Source organism: Leucoraja erinacea, chromosome 9 (assembly GCF_028641065.1).
Source record: "Leucoraja erinacea ecotype New England chromosome 9, Leri_hhj_1, whole genome shotgun sequence".
Taxonomy (NCBI): Eukaryota; Metazoa; Chordata; class Chondrichthyes; order Rajiformes; family Rajidae; genus Leucoraja; species Leucoraja erinaceus.
The window spans coordinates 52336466-52352857 of record NC_073385.1 but is presented as its reverse complement, the minus strand read 5'-3'; the positions used below and the strand labels follow the sequence as shown (position 1 = coordinate 52352857).

The 16392-nt window shown below is 45.7% G+C and overlaps 1 protein-coding gene and 1 pseudogene across 1 annotated transcript in view; both read left to right on the top strand.

Annotated features, from left to right (window-relative positions):
• The window catches only part of LOC129700382 (deubiquitinase DESI2), a 135693-nt gene extending 123611 nt beyond the window's left edge, over positions 1-12082 (top strand). Inside the window, exon 5 of the mRNA XM_055640821.1 lies at positions 11417-12082. Coding sequence (XP_055496796.1) covers positions 11417-11662 — 246 coding nt within the window. The 3' untranslated portion in view covers positions 11663-12082. The remainder of the gene's footprint in view (positions 1-11416) is intronic.
• LOC129700614 (U1 spliceosomal RNA) lies at positions 1927-2070 on the top strand (annotated as a pseudogene).
• Positions 12083-16392: the final 4310 nt, after the last annotated feature.

Genomic DNA, 16392 nt, shown 5'->3' with positions numbered 1-16392 from the left:
TTAATAGTCTGATGGCTGTGGGGAAGTAGCTGTTCCTGAACCTGGATGTTGCTGATTACCTTTTACCTGATGGCAGCGGTGAGATGAGTGTGTGGCCAGGATGGTGTGGGTCCTTGATGATGTCGGCAGCCTTTTTGAGGCAGCAACTGCGATAGATCCCCTCGATGGTAGGGAGGTCAGAACTGGTGATGGACTGGGCAGTGTTTATGACCTTTTGCAGCCTTTTCCGCTCCTGAATGCTCAGGTTGCTGAACCAAGGCACGATGCAACCGGTCAGCATGCTCTTTACTGTGCACCTGTAGAAGTTTGAGAGAGTCCTCCTTGACATACATACCGACTCTCCGTAATCTTCTCAGGAAGTACAGGCGCTGATGTGCTTTCTTTATAATTGCATCAGTGTTCTCAGACCAGGAGAGATCTTCAGAATTTGATCGACCAGGAATTTGAAGTTCTTGACCCTTTCCACCATCGACCCATTGATATAAACGGGGCTGTGGGTCCCCATCCTATCCCTTCCAATGTTCACAATCAGTTCCTTTGTTTTACTGGTGTTGAGGGCCAGGTTATTATGCTGGCACCATTTGGTCAATCGGTCGATCTCACTTCTATACTCTGACTCGTCCCCATCAGTGATACGTCCCACAACAGTGGTGTTGTCAGCGAACTTGATGATGGAGTTTGCACTATGTCCGGCTATGCAGTCATGAGTATAGAGTGAGTACAGCAGGGGGCTGAGCACGCAGCCTTGAGGTGCTCCTGTGCTGATTGTTATCGAGGATCTATTGGACAGGTCTACCCCTCAGTATTTTGTAGCACTTCAATTCATTCTCATACCCTGCTGACAAATCCCACAGGGAAATAGGGCTTTTCTTTTTTTAATAGAGATTTTACTTCGGAGTCACGTGAGTGATTCCGTGAAGAACCCGCCCAGTGCGCTGTTGCGGCATTATCGCACAGCTGTGCACACACAGCCAGCGGGAGTCGGGCGCTCCCGCAATCCAAGAACGTGAGGTAAGTACCTACCTTAATCGGGCCTTGTGGTTTTTTGCTCCAGGGGGAGCAAAGCAGCAGAGGAAGCGGCCCCCGTTCGACTCCAGCGAAGGAGCCGACAGTGGAGGGGGATAGGCGCAAACGGGACCGCACACGCTGCGGACCGCTGACAGGGAGCTGCGCTGATACCGGTCCGCTGAACAGCTGTTTTGGTTAACAGCAGCGGACCGGAGGGAAATTTAAAAAACCCGACCGGCAGCCCTGCAGACTCCTGACAAGGAGAATCGCCGCCCGGGAACCGCTACAATGCCGCCTGAAAAACGGCAGGCAGCCTCTAACTACAGGTAAGACAAAACCTTACCAAAAATTTAGGTTCTACAGGAACCAACTTCCTCCAATACTGGAACAGACTGGAGACAGCAAAAACAAGTATGTCTGTCTCCCCAAGCCAGAGGAGGTCATGGAGTTACAAAACCTCCAGGAAAACGAGGGGTCACTGGCTGAATGCCAAGGGAGCTGACACTCCTACCCCAGTGCTATTGCACTAGCCATCCCCCTTGTCGAGGGATTGATGCAACAACGGAGTTTGAGCTATGCCTCCTCCAATTTATAGCACACTCTTTTGCTCCCTCTTTTGAGGCTAGCTAAGGAGGCCAGGGCTGGGCTGGCTTAAACGCTGGGCAGGCGGACGAGAACAGGAGTATGCCAGGGGAGCAGGATCAGGAAGAGCTGCTGGGTGTCGTGGGCCACTACATGGCTCCTCCACGCGACCATCTTCCCAAACAAAGCCCTGCAGGAGTAGGCCTTTCTAGAGGTAAATCTGCAGGCAGCTGGGTCAGCAGACTCGCAGACAAGAGCTAAAAGCAGCAAATTCTGAAGCTCCTAACAGAAGGGTCAAGATGTCACCGCCTTTGCTCGTTTTTTTTTCCACGGAACATACTCACCTGGCAGGCGAGACACCATGATCACCAAGGTGGTTCTCCCAGGATGAGACTATCCCGTTGCACTACGAGTGTGCTGACGCCTAAGATGTTCCCAAATTTGGGACACTCAACTGACATTTGTGCATATAAGACCTGCCCTCAACCCCAAATATACGGGGCTATGCAAACCGCTGCTGCGGGAAGAGAGGCAGCTAAACCTGTGCGCCTCATGAGGGCAGGCCATGGAACGAGCAGGACATCGCATCCAACACCCAGCTGGCAGCACCCCTCGGCATCCACCAGCAAATATCGAACAAGGACTGGTGAAAGCCTGGCGACCGCCTCACATTACCCCCAAAGTTCTTTTTAGACAGGGGCCCAGAGCGGAGCCGTGGGAAAATGTGCCGCCCCACCGACAGCACCAGCATACCAGCAAAACTAAGCCTTCATGAAAAAACAATGAACATGGAGGTAGGTAGTCTGGTTCCTCCCAGTTTACACAAAATAAGGAGTGTTCTACTAACTGCGGGGGGGGGGGGGGGGCATTTACACTTGTTGATAAAAGCATGGGGTGCTGTCACAAATAACTAATATATACTCAACAGTATTAGTGGATAAAAACTTGAATTCAAATTGGGCATATTACCGCCAGTTCAGCAATGCGCCCAAAGGGCATTTTCTCCCTCTAAGAAAGAGAAGCGAGAAGGTCAAGCTGAACTAGAAAGGCTCATTACTAAACGGATCATGGGAGTAAACATGAACCATTGGAATTTATATCGAATATATTCACCAAAACTACAAAAAATGGTGAATGTAGCATCATCATTGACCTAATATCACTAAATAAATCTGTTGAGTATATACACTTTAAGATGGAGACGGGTTTTTGTCACTGCCAGACATCTGATCTCCAAAGGATACCTTATGGCAAGCATTGATATGGAAGATGCAAACTATCTTATACCCATACACTAGGATCATTGTAGATACCTAAAAAAAAAAAATTACCTGGATGATGGACATCCCGGTTAGGGCAAATATGGGAGTATAGAGCATTCCCAATGGTCTAACCTCAGCCCTAAACTATTATAAACATTAAAAATAGCCATGAAAATATTAAGAAAACAAGCATAATCATGGCATATATTGGATGATATCCTCATATTAGGGGAAACAAAGGAATTAGCCGTGGCAGCAGTTCTAGCTACGAAACAGCTCCCTAAAGCACTGAGGTTCATCCCACGCCCAGATAAACCAGAATTGAAGCCGTTAACTACCATGGAGTATCTGGGCTTCAATATCAATTCTATCCATATGACTGTTACTTTGTCAAGGTGCTTGGGTCACTATAATCAAATCATGAATGTACCCACTGAAGCTATATCACAATTACAGTGGTGGGCAGACATATGTTTGGCATAGTTTTCAGCCCTATTATTATCACCAATCCCAACTTGGTTATTAAAAACCGATGCCAGTACTTTAGGCTGGGGAGCAACTAAACTCCATATCCAGCACAGGTAACAGATGGACTAATTCAGAATCATCGTTACTACACACACCGGGCATCAACTATTAGGGATTGGTGATCGCCTATTGGGTTAAAAAGCATATGCATTTCAAATGCAGCACGTACATATGCGGTTACGGATTGATAATACTATAGTGGTGGCTTATATCAACCATATGGGGAGCATAAAATCATTATCGTGCAACAAATTGGTCAAACAGATCTGGCAATGGTGTGTCAAAAGACATTTTAACTATCAGCTGCCTATTCCCTAGGAAGCTAGAACACAGTGGGAGACACCACGTCACGGGTAAAAATTTATGATAACATTGAATAGATGTCAAACCCAAAATATCTGCTAAAGGTATTAAGCAGTTTGAACGCCAGATATCAATTTGGTTGCACAAGACGGAATCACCAGTAACCTATGTATGTGACTTAGGAACCAGATCAGAGGCAGCAGCGATAGATGCCTACACGCTGGAAGGGGGAATTTCGGCTTTGCTTTCCTCCCTTCTGCCTCATCAGTCGGGCACTTCGCAATACAGATGGAATCTGTCTCCGAGATATTGAACGTGCCCGACCGACCTACACAGCCATGGTTCCCAGTTCATCACGACATGGTGGGGAGTCACCTATGGATTTCCCTAGGGACCATGGTTGCTGACTCAACCCAGTATCAGGCATAAGCCACCCATGCCATAAAAACATCAAACTCCTGGGTGTAGGTTTTGAATAGACCTTACCAGGGACTGGGATTATCCAAATGAACCATTACCACCATGTCGGCATCCCTGCGAACAGTCACCAAGAGCAAACATGGGAAAAATACTGCCACGACGCAGGGACAACATACCAAACTATTCAACCACTGACGTATTGCAGTTCCTGGACGATCTACACCATGATTAAAAGGTGAGTTACAGTGCCGTAAATACAGCATGAAGCGCCTTGTCTGCTTATCTAAAAACAGCAGGACAACAGAGCATGGGATCCCATCCACTGAAGATAAACTTATGAAGGGCAATTATAATAATAAGCCCCAAAAACCCAGTTATACCCATGCATGGGATATCGGTGTGATATTGACATATCTCAGAGAATGGCACCAGCCAGATCCCTCAGTCTTGCTCAATCTATGTTAAAAACGGTCATGCTTATGGCTCTTGTATACGCTCACAGAGTCCAGTCACTCCATAAAACTAGACTGGATAACATGGTGATTACCCCAGACGGATCACGTTCATCATTCTAGGTCTGGTAAAAACCTAACTCGCAGGTATATCGGACTAGGCGAGATTATGACTTCGGCACGGACTAGAAGGGTCGAGATGGCCTGTTTTTCCGTGCTGCAATTGTTATATGGTTATATGGACCAGGAACGCCCAATTCACTGGTGGGATTCCGGGCCTACCCACCAGAGTCCAGGTTGAGTGTGGTGACCCATCTACAACAATATATAGACACAACCCACAATCTTAGAGGGAGAGGAAAGCCTATGGGTCAACCACAGAAACCCCAAGACGGGGTAACGAGCCAAACCACTTCAAGGTGGCTCAAACAGGTACTGAAAGCTGCCGGAATAGATAATAATACATTTAAATCCCATTCCACTAGGGCAGCATTGATATCAGCGGCTGAACGAATGGACATCCCGGTTGACCACATTCTCAATACGGGAGGATGGTCAGGGAAACGACGTTCAGAACATTTTTTATTGTAAACCGTTGATAAGCCTGATTTAATTGCAGAAAGAATATTACAAACTGCAATATTAATTTCTCAGGGGAGTTATTTATGTTGTTATTGTTAACAAATACCTTTCTGTTTCTTGTGAAAGCAGATCCATTGGTTGATTATGATAACACTTCCTCCCTCAAAAACTTCGGCAGTGAGTGAAATAAAAACTGTTACACGGTTTGAAATCACAGACCTTTGAAATCTTCACGGAATCACTCACGTGACTCTGAAGTCAAATAGTAAGATTAAACGAGTACTTACCAGTATGAAGTTTGATCTGTATTTTATGAGGAGTTACAATGAGGGATTACGTGCCCTCCGCTCCCACCCTCAATATATAGATCAAACTAAAAAACTGATGTCTCACTGATCTTTACTATGTTACTTCAAATATTGTGCCTATCCTGTGATTCCACACCGCTGCTTCGAAGTATGCCGCAACAGCGCACTGGGCGGGTTCTTCACGTAATCCCTCATCGTAACTCCTCATAAAATACAGATCAAACTTCATACTGGTAAGTACTCGTTTAATCTTACTATTAAATGTTACAGAGCCTGAGTTCCCTGAGGTGCAGCACGATGGCGCAGCGGTAGAGTTGCTGCCTTGCAGCACCAAAGACCCGGGTTCGATTCTGACCACACGTGCTGTTTGTACGGAGTTTTACGTTCTCCCTGTGACCGTATGGGTTTTCTCCTGATACTCCGGTTTCCTCCCACACTCCAGAGACATACAGGTTTGTAGGTTAATTGGTTTTGGTAAAATTGTAAATTGTCCCTCGTGAGTAGGATAGTGTTAGTGTACAGGGTGATCGCTGGTCAGCACGGACTCGGTGTATCCGCTTTGTACCTCTAAAGTCTGAAGTCTAAAGCAAAGTATGGCTGTTTGGTAAATCGAATATCACTACACTTTAATTGGTACACGTGACAATAAAAGACCTTTGAATCTTTGAACCTTTGAACCTTTGAAGCTAGTGGCAAATTGATGCCAACCACAGAAAGAGTAGTTCCTTCATTTGTCTAAACGCCAGAATATTCTATCAGGCAAACTCCTGCAGCCTTCACCAGTGTCCTTACTTCATCAACCTACGAGGATGGGAGTTCCACTCTCCCTCTAAGCCTGCACTGATCTGGCACTGCTTCAATTCACTCTCATCTCAATTCCATTGTGAATGGTGTCAACTTAAAAGTTGCCTTTGTCTGCATGTACCACGTCGAACAACATGTAGGTGAGGGATGAGAGGTGGCACTGTTGGCATTGCAGTTGGTAGATTTGGGGTATTTGTGATGCCACTTAAAGGCATGCACGCTGGGGGAATATCATGTTTGGATCTGGTCACCCTGCATTGGGAAAGATGTCATTAAACTGCAAAGAGTGCATTGAAGAATAACCAGGATGTTGCCAGGACATCAGTGCATGAGGAAGAGAGAGAGCTTCGGCAGGTTAGGACTTTAGATGCAGGAGGATGAGGGGAGAACTTATAGAAGTGTATAAAATCATGAATGGGTAGAGTAAACATACAGCGTGTTTTTCTTAGGGTAGGTGAATCAAGAACTAGCCATAGATTTCATAATAGTACTTTATTAGTTCAGTATGTTTTGCAACATACGAGGAATTTGATTTGCCATACAGTCATACCAATAAAGAGTAACAAGGCATCCAAATAATTGTTTTAATTTTTATCATGAACATCCGCCACAGCAACTCCTCCACATTCCTCACTGTGATGGAAGACATGAAAAGTTCAATCTTTGTCCCTTCTTTGTTCTCCCGCGATCGGTGCACTCGAACCTTCCGTTGTTGGGGCGATCTTGGCTCCCGCAACCGGCGGTCGAGCCCCCCGCATCGGGGCGATCGGGCTCCCGCATCAGGGGGATCTCAGCTCCCAGCGCCGCACGATCGGACCCCGGGTCAGGGCTGGTCGAACCTCGTGCGACTTTGGACCTTCCCGACATCAGCCTCTACCCGAGACTGTGAGCTCCTTGATGGTGAAATCTGCAGGCCGCGGTTGGAGCATCGATCCCAGGCAAGGGGTCGCAGGCTCCGATGGTAAGTCCACGACCCCGCGGTGGGGCTCAAAGTCAGTCTCGAGCAAGGCGGCCAACTCCATGGTGTTAGGCCGCAGAACGACTGGAGATATGATCCGGAAAACATTTGCATCTCCGGCAAGGAAAGAGATTGAATAAAGTTTTCTCCGACCCCCTCTCCCACCCCCACATAAAACAAACCAGAGGACATTAACGCATACTTTTTAAAACACACTAAAAATAACAAAAAAGACGAAAAGACAGACAGGATGTTGGCGAGACTGCCATCGTTGACGGTGAATGGAAACATTTAATAGAAACCTAAGAGGCAACATTTTGACACTGAGGGTGATGGATAAATGGATTGAAATGTCAGAGGAAATAGGTACAATAACCACATTTTAAAGAAATTTGGACAGGTAAAAGTATATGGAAGGATTAGAGATAAGGGCTAAATGCAGGCAAATCGAACTAGCTTAGACGGGGCTTGGTTGGCATGGACGAGTTGGGCCGAAAGGCCTGTTTCTCGGCCGTTTGATTCTCTGACTCTACATTATGCCTTTAGAAGGAAGGAATACATATCGACACAGCAATCATTACCATAACAGTTATGTTAGCAAACTTGCAGCTCGAGCTCGGAATCACTTGCCCAGAACCATGTGCTTAAATTCCACATCTAAAAAAAAGTGGCCTTCATAGGCTTAGTCTTTACTTTAGAGACACAGCATGAAAATAGGCCCTTTGGCCAACTGAGTCCATGCTGACCAGCGATGACCTGGTACATTAGCACTATCCTACACAGCAAGGACAACTAATAGAAGCCAATTGACTGCCAAGCTACAGACTTGTGCATCTTTGGAATAACCGAAGCACCCAGAGAAAACCCACGCAGCCACAGAGAGACAGACAGACAGCTGTACAGACAGACAGCCACAGAGAGACAGACAGACAGCTGTACAGACAGACAGCCACAGGGAGACAGACAGACAGCTGTACAGACAGACAGCCACAGTAGACAGACAGCTGTACAGACAGACAGCCACAGTAGACAGACAGACAGACAGCTGTACAGACAGACAGCCATAGTCAGGATCGAACCTATGTCTTCAAATATTTGTAAATTAAGTTCTAGGAGCAGAATTAAGCCATTTGGCCCATCAGTCTATTTTTCCCATTCAATCACAGCTGATCTATCTATTCCTCTCAACCGCATTCTCCTGCCTTCACCTCATAGCGCCTGACACCCTTACTAATCAAGAATCTTTCAATCTCCGCCTTAAAAATATCCATTGACGTGCCCTCCACAGCCATCTGTGGCAATGCATTCCACAGATTCACCACCCTCTGACTAAAGAAATTCCTTCTCATTTTGTTGCAGCTTTCTTCTCTGTGCCAGATTACCAATGCTCATTGACAGACCTGGAGTGCACACCTTTGAAGCATATGTTAAGTTTACCCAGGGTAATATATCACAGCCTGTAGCCACTTCATCAATTTGTTAGCAGTTTCATTAAAGCCCAAGACAGAATGGGAATGGGACATACTGAATCCATTTCACAGTGATCCCATGTACACCTGTGTTTCTGTAACTTCATCATTTTAACTGGGCTTGACAACTATTGTTCATTTGTTATTGCTGATTGAAATCAGATCTTTAGACATTGATTTTGAATTCATTGATAGGAAGATTTTACTCAAAACGTAAGATGCTTCAAATTTTTTTTCCGGTATTAACTCTTTGCAGACAGTCTAATTTTACACTGATCATTTAAAGGGTGGCACAGTGGCGCAGCATTTGAGCTGCTGCCTTAAGGGCCTGTCCCACTGTACGAGGTCATTCAAGAGTTCTCCCGAGTTTTCGCCTGATTCGGAGCGGGTCCGTAGGAGTTCATGGATGTCTCATAGCGGCTTGTACGAGTAAAAAGTAACAATTTTTTTCATCACAAATATTTTTTTACTCGTGGACATTTTTCATAGTGTTGAAAAAACGTCACGAGTTTACCGGATTTCCCGAGTACCTACCGTTACTCGCACCGAGCCTTGCGGCACCCCACCAGTCACTGCCTGCTATTCTGAAGAGAACCCGTTAATTTCTACTCTTTACTTCCTGTCAGCCGACCAGTTCTCTATCCATGTCCATACCCTACCCTACCCACAATACCATGAGCTCTAATTGTACATTGAAATTCTAATTTAGGATTGAAACTGACAAAAATTATAAGACCTAGACAGTCTAAGTCCTTAGGGCAGCAGAGTGGCACAATGGTGGTGTTGCTGCCTTACAGTGCCAAACACCCGGGTTCGATCCTGTCTATTGGTACTGTCTGTACAGACTTTGTACATTTTCCCCGTGACACCATGGCTTTTCCTCTCACACTTCAAAGATGTACAGGTTTGTAGGGTAAATGGCTTAAGAAAATGTAATGAGTCGAGTGGGTGGGTGGGTATACAAAATGCAAAACCTCTGGATGTGGAGTCTCAGGACGCAGTTCCTTCACTGGTAGGAGATGTTGACGGTTGCGTCTGTAAATGGCTCCGTCCGCATTAACCAGGTAGGAGCAAGGTTCTTTGGAAGGGCTGTGGATGTGACCCAGACAGCCGTAGCCCTTGCTGGTCTGGAGGCGAACCACCTGTCCGTCCACTGGTGAGAGGTTTATGTGGCTTACTGGATTTGTCGAAAAAACGTTTTTGTGTATCCCACTTCTGACACCATGTAATGAGTCGAGTCGGACACACAGCAAGATACAACACATGTTTATTAAAGTCCACTTATATCAACGGTCTGCAGGACATTACAGTAACTAGCAGCTACTCAGACTGACTTACATAAGCAAGCTCTTGGTACTATGAATCGCACATTAGGCGGAGCAACTACTAACAAGCATTACAGTTGATTAGTAGGAAATAACCAATCCACAGAAAAAAAACTGTCACTATTATGTAGTGTGTGCGTGTGCAATGGGGATCGCTGTTCAGTGCAGACTCGGTAGGTCATAGGGCTTGTTTCTACACTGTATCTCTAAACTAAACTAAGCTAAACGAAACTAGACACTATAACACTAATTAGTAACTAAACTTATCCTACTAAGTAATGAATGGTTTACATCAGATGGTTGTAAGGTCATAAATAAAAACAAAACAAAATTGCTAGTAATCCACAACAGATAAAGCGACATATGTGATAAACTGAGTAGAGTTAAAGTTCTGATGTATATATTTTTTAATGATGTGGTTACCTTGCACTGTACTGCCACATACTTTCTTAGTAGCAAAATGTCAGATCAAAGCCCCTTTCACCAGATGTAACTAGGTCTCATTTTGCAGCATTTCCTGCCTCCAGCACCTTTCTGGAAGCTCATTCATTCTCTGAGATGAAGTTACAGCAGCTGCACATTTTTCTGATGTATATTTTTTTTTGTGGTTACCTTGCACTGAATACTTTCTTAGTAGCAAAATGTCAGATCAAAGCCCCTTTCACCAGATGTAACTAGGTCTCATTTTGCAGCATTTCCAGCATTTCCTGTATTCATTTCAGATTTACAGCAGCTGCACATTTTTTAAATTTGTTTTTATTGCAATGAAGCATAAACCCTGCACTACAAACCTTTTTTAACCTGAGCGTATTTCGGAGAATTGAGCAAAACACAAAGTGCTGGAGGAACTCATGGGTCAGGAATCATCTGTGGAGAGAATTAGACCATGTCAAAGCAGCAGTATTAGGCCATTTACCCCATTGAGTCTACTCCACATCCAATTATGGATGATCTATTTTTCCCTCAAAACTCCATTCTCCTGCCCTCTCCCCATAACCTTTGACTCCCTTCCTAATCAAGAACCTATCGATCTCCCCCTTAAAAATACCAATGACTTGGCCTCCACTGCCATCAGTGGCAATGAATTCCAGAGGTTCACCACCCCCTGGCTAAAGATTTTCCTCCTCATCTCCATTTGAAGGTATGACCTTTCATTCTGATGCTGTGCCCTCTTATCCTAAACTCTCCCATGCACGTATAGTCTTTCCTAATCATGTGTAGTTTTTCCGCTGACTGGATAACACTGTACCATGACAATAAACTAAACACAACATTAATGGAAACATCCTTTCCACGTCGAATGGACAGACGATGTTTCGGGTTTGGACCATTCAGGAATTGTTCCTTTGCTTTTATACTGGAGGAGTTGATCTATCTTTGGAATTCCTCTCAGATTGCATTTGTTTCTTTACTAGATCCTTTGCGGCAAGGAGATCCCTCGCTGGGTGAATCGACTGGCTTACTTCAGTTCCTGTATACCCTTCCTACAGAGTTGCCTCCCCAAGGAATGGCTGACACCTGCCGCCCTCCAGAGCCACATCAGCAGCCAGGGACTGAACAAGGATGATCAGAGCGACACAGGGGACGATGAGCCTCCGTCCGCCTCGGCCTCAGCCACCACCTCAGGAGCTGCCAGGACCTGCAGGCACACCAGGGTCTAACCATGCCTCTGGACCCTTCTCTGACCCTTTTCCAGTTTTTCATATCTGTTTTTTGTAGACTTTCTGTGACGACCTCGACAGCCTCAGGCTGATACCAAGTCAAATCCCAGTGAGAGGCTCAGTGTGCGATGGTCTGGACTGATAACTGGGTGACCTCCAAGAGCGTAACATCAGGGGAACCTGTTCTGACAGGAAGATGGTGTTGGAGCCTACTTCCCAGACTGTATTCCAGATCATTTTTAAAACACCTCTTGTGCACATTTCACCTCGACAACCAACCTCTTACGTGTATTCTAAACGGCAGGACCAAAACAAATTATTTAGTGTTGATTGCACCGTCTGCTGAGAGAAAACATCGGGGCGATGTTAACAATAATAGCAGAGAGGAATTATATTTATTAAAACATTCTGACTTGGAAACGAGACATTTCTCCAACATTGACCTCATACAGTCTTATTTGCCAATTCTTTTTTGCTTTAAAATGTCGTAACGAGCTTCAGTCCATCAAACAGAAGAAGGGCGGTGAGGCAGGGACTGTTGCACAGGCATTGAGGGGAGAGGGGTGTCTAAATTGATATGAGTGGCACATGGACAGTGGGGATAATGCACTGTGGTGAATTATCCACAGTTATGAACCACTGTGGGTGGCCAAGTCAATGGATATTTTTAAGGCGGTGATTGAGGGTTCGGGTTTAGATTAGTACGGGTGTCAGGGGTTATGGGGTTGAGAGGGAGATATATAGATGGTGGAGTAGACTTCATGGGCCGAATGGCCTAATTCTGCTCCTATAACTTATGAACTGTGCACAGAGTCCTGCTTTGGCACACAGATAGTTGAGGTGCCGTTGTGGTACATGGGTAACGGGGCACTGTCTGGCATAATGACAATGCTGGCATTACATGGGCATACTGACACTAGGACACATTGGTCAGGCACCTCAATAGACGATCACATAGAACACACAGACGGATAGTAGGGAGTGCTCCACTGACAAACTCAAAATTAAAATTTGAGTTTTTCTGCACAAAGGGTGGTAGGTATATGGAATGTACTGTTTGAGGAGGTGGTTGAGGCAGGTGCTATCACAACATTTAAAACACATTTGGACAAATATACATGTAGGAAGGAACTGCAGATTCCTGGTTTAAACTGAAGATAGACACAAAATGCTGGAGTAACTCAGCAAAACAGGCAGCATCTCTGGAGAGAATGAATGGGTGATGTTTTGGGTCGAGACACTTCTTCAGTATATGTTTAGAGGGATATGGGCCAAATGCAAGCACGTGGGACTAGTGTAGATGGGGCATGTTGGTCAGCATTGAGCAAGTTGGGCCAAAGGGCCTGTTTCCACTCTGTACGACTGTGACTCTATATGATGCCCCATAGGATATAGACACTAGATGGTACGATCCTGGCACACATAGCAGGGGATATAGCATTGGCATGCAGGGTGCTGTTCTGGCTTAAAAGGGGTGCTCTCCGGGCAATATGAGGGTTGGGAAGATATTCTAATGCATGGTCAGGTATTGTGCACCACTGGTAGCAGGCAATCTGTGGGTGAATTCAGGCAAAGCAGGATTCAGCAGCACTGTACAAGAACATGTGGAACGGGAACAATGGATGGGTGGTATTGGTGTAGGGAGAGTGAAATGTTCTATGTGCAGGAACATAACAGCAGCTGGGCTAGTGCGTTGCCTCAGAGATCACACTTGTGGGTCAGCACATTAACGCATGCCAAATAGACAGGCATTGCAGTGCCACGGAGGTGAGACACTGGACTGCCACACGGGCAGGAGGTATTTCCACACAGACAGCACAAGGGGCCACACAACCGGGAGGGGTGACTTGCTGCTGCCAAATAACCATTAGGAGGAGGAATAACCATTGGGGAAATGACAGCAGAAGGAGAAGTACTGTACTGTACTGCCACAAACATAGACAGTAGGCCAAGGTCTGTGCATGGGCAAGAGGTGTTTTTGTGTTTAAATTGCATTTCCTTCACAATTTAGACCTCACTGTGTTAAATGGAAAACCTCAGCTCTGATGAAGACAAACACCAACCATAGTCAATGGACTGGAGATTGTAATGATCTTGTGAATCATTTATACCACAGTAATTCATTCGCAGTGGACACTGGCACGGTGAATTTCTGCATTTGAATCTTGACATCTTGTGGTTTGCTTTGAGTACAGCAGTTTTGCATTAAACATCCTGGAGATGAAGAATATGTTGGTCTCTTTGCAGTAGTAAATTACTCGCCACAGAAAACCCCATGCCAAGAATGGACGGATCTCTGGAATATCAGCTCTGCAACAAAACACTGCATTCAGATGGGTTCAAGAAGGAACTGCAGATGCTGGAAAATCGAAGGTACACAAAAATGCTGGAGAAACTCAGCGGGTGCAGCAGCATCTATGGAGCGAAGGAAAGAGGCAACGTTTCGGGCCGAAACCGTCTGAAGAAGGGTTTCGGCCTATTTCCTTCGCTCCATAGATGCTGCTGCACCCGCTGAGTTTCTCCAGCATTTTTGTGTACCACTGCATTCAGATGGTTTGCCAGCACTCCTAATGTGGCCTGGAGTTTGCAGGGAATGAAAGAGAGTCTCCTGAGCGCTGCAGTGAGGAAACCAGGAGTAAATTAGTAGAGAATATTCATTCAAAATATTGCACACATTTTTTATTTAGTTTAGAGGCACAGTGGTGCAGTGGTGGTGCCTTACAGATCCAGAGACCCGGCTTCCATCCTAACCACGGGTGTTGTCTGTGTGGAGCTTGTACATTCTCCCTGTGACTACATGGCTTATCTCTGGGTGCTCCAGCTTTCTCCCACGTTCCAAAGACGTACAGGTTTTGTAGGTTAATTGGATTGTGTATATTGTAAATTGCCCCAAGTGTGTAGGATAGTGCCAGTGTACAGGTTGATCGCTGGTTGGCACGGGCTCGATGGGCCAAGGGGCTGTTTTCACTGTATCTGTAAAATTTAGTCTAATGTCTAAAACTTAGATTCTAAAGTCTAGAGATACAGCAAGGAAACAGGCCCTTTGGCCCAGCAAGTTCACGACAACCATTGATCACCCGTTCACAGTAGTTTTATGTTATCTCACTTTCATATCCACTCAATTTACAGAGGCCAATTAACCTACAAATTCGCATGCCTTTGGTATGTGGGAGGAAACCCGGAGAAGCAGCAGGAAACCCATGCGGTCCCAGGGAGATCATGTAAACTCCACACAGACAGCACCCGAGGTCAGGATCTAACCTGGATCTCAGGCACCGTGACACAGCCGCTCTAGTAGCTAGGCCATTGTACCACTCGATCCACTTTCTTTGAGCACTGTTATATATAACTGCGAAAATATAGATAGAATTAGGAGAAACTTTAATTTCTATTCATAACTAGCAACTGAGGGAGATCACATTACAAATCTTCCAATCCTACAGCAAACCATCAGTGATAACTCCAATCTGTAATTCGGCCAATTTTTCAAACATAAATTCAATGAGTAGTCTCAGTCTGGAGTTTCTGGTGTTAGAGACGATTACGCACAGTCCCCTCAGTCTTGATTTCACTCATCCCTTAGATAAAGGCAAGACATCATAAAGGGCCTGTCCCACTTGGGCGACCTAATCTGCGAGTTTAGAAGAGTCTGCCCTTGACTCAAACTCGCAGCATGGTCGACACAAGGTCCTGGGAGGTAGTATGAGGCCACTGGAACTCTCCTGCATGCTCATGGGAAGTTCCCACCGACTCGGGGCCTCAGCTAGGTCGCGGAAAAAATTTCAGGATATTGAAACATTTTCTGCGAGTAAAATTTGGTCGGCATGGGTCTTTTTCAATCGTAGTGCAGTGGAGTGGGGTCGCTATTTACTTACAGACAGTCGAGGGCAGCCGTAGGCCATCTCCTTCGCTGATTGGGCATTTTGATTGGCTCATTGGAGTTTTCAGGACCTAGGAAGACCTACCGGTGGGTAAAATGCTCGCTAAACTTTATTAAACTTCTTAAAAGTGTCTCCTCTCCTTCTCTCCCCTTCTCCCCCCCCCCCCCCCCGTCTCTCCCCCTTCGCTCCCCCTTCTCTCCCCCTTTTCTCCCCCCCCCCCCCCCCCCCCCCCCCCCCGCACTCTCTAAAGGACTTACGGACTTAACGTTTTACCTTCCTCTTCACCGCGCAGACAGCGCTCCTCCGCTTTCCCTGTTCCTAAGTTCTGAACCAACAGTTCCTTCGGCCCACCAAGTCCGCACCGACCAGCGATTCCTGCACAATAACACTATCCTACTTACACTAGGGACAATTTACATTTTTACCAAAGCCAATTAACCTACAAACTTGTATGCCTTTGGAGTGTGGGAGAAAACTGAAGATCTCAGAAAAAACCCAAGCAGCTCATGAGGAGAACGTACAAACTCCGTAAAGACAAGCACCCGTACTCGGGATCGAACCCAGGTCTCCGACGCTGCAATCACTGTAAAGCAGCAACTCCACTGCTGCACCACTATACCGCCCAAATTCACCAAATCAACCATGTAACATGTGTTAGATGTTAAAGCTAGCTTTGAAAACAAAGATTTTTTAATTTATTATTAACATATTTTTTTCCTAACTAGTGTTTATTTCCTGCACTGCCTGTATGGAAAAGCAATGAACTGCAGATGCTGGTTAATCCACAAAAGGACACAAAGTGCTGGAGCAACTCAGCAGGTCAGGCAGCATCTCTGGAGATGTGATGTT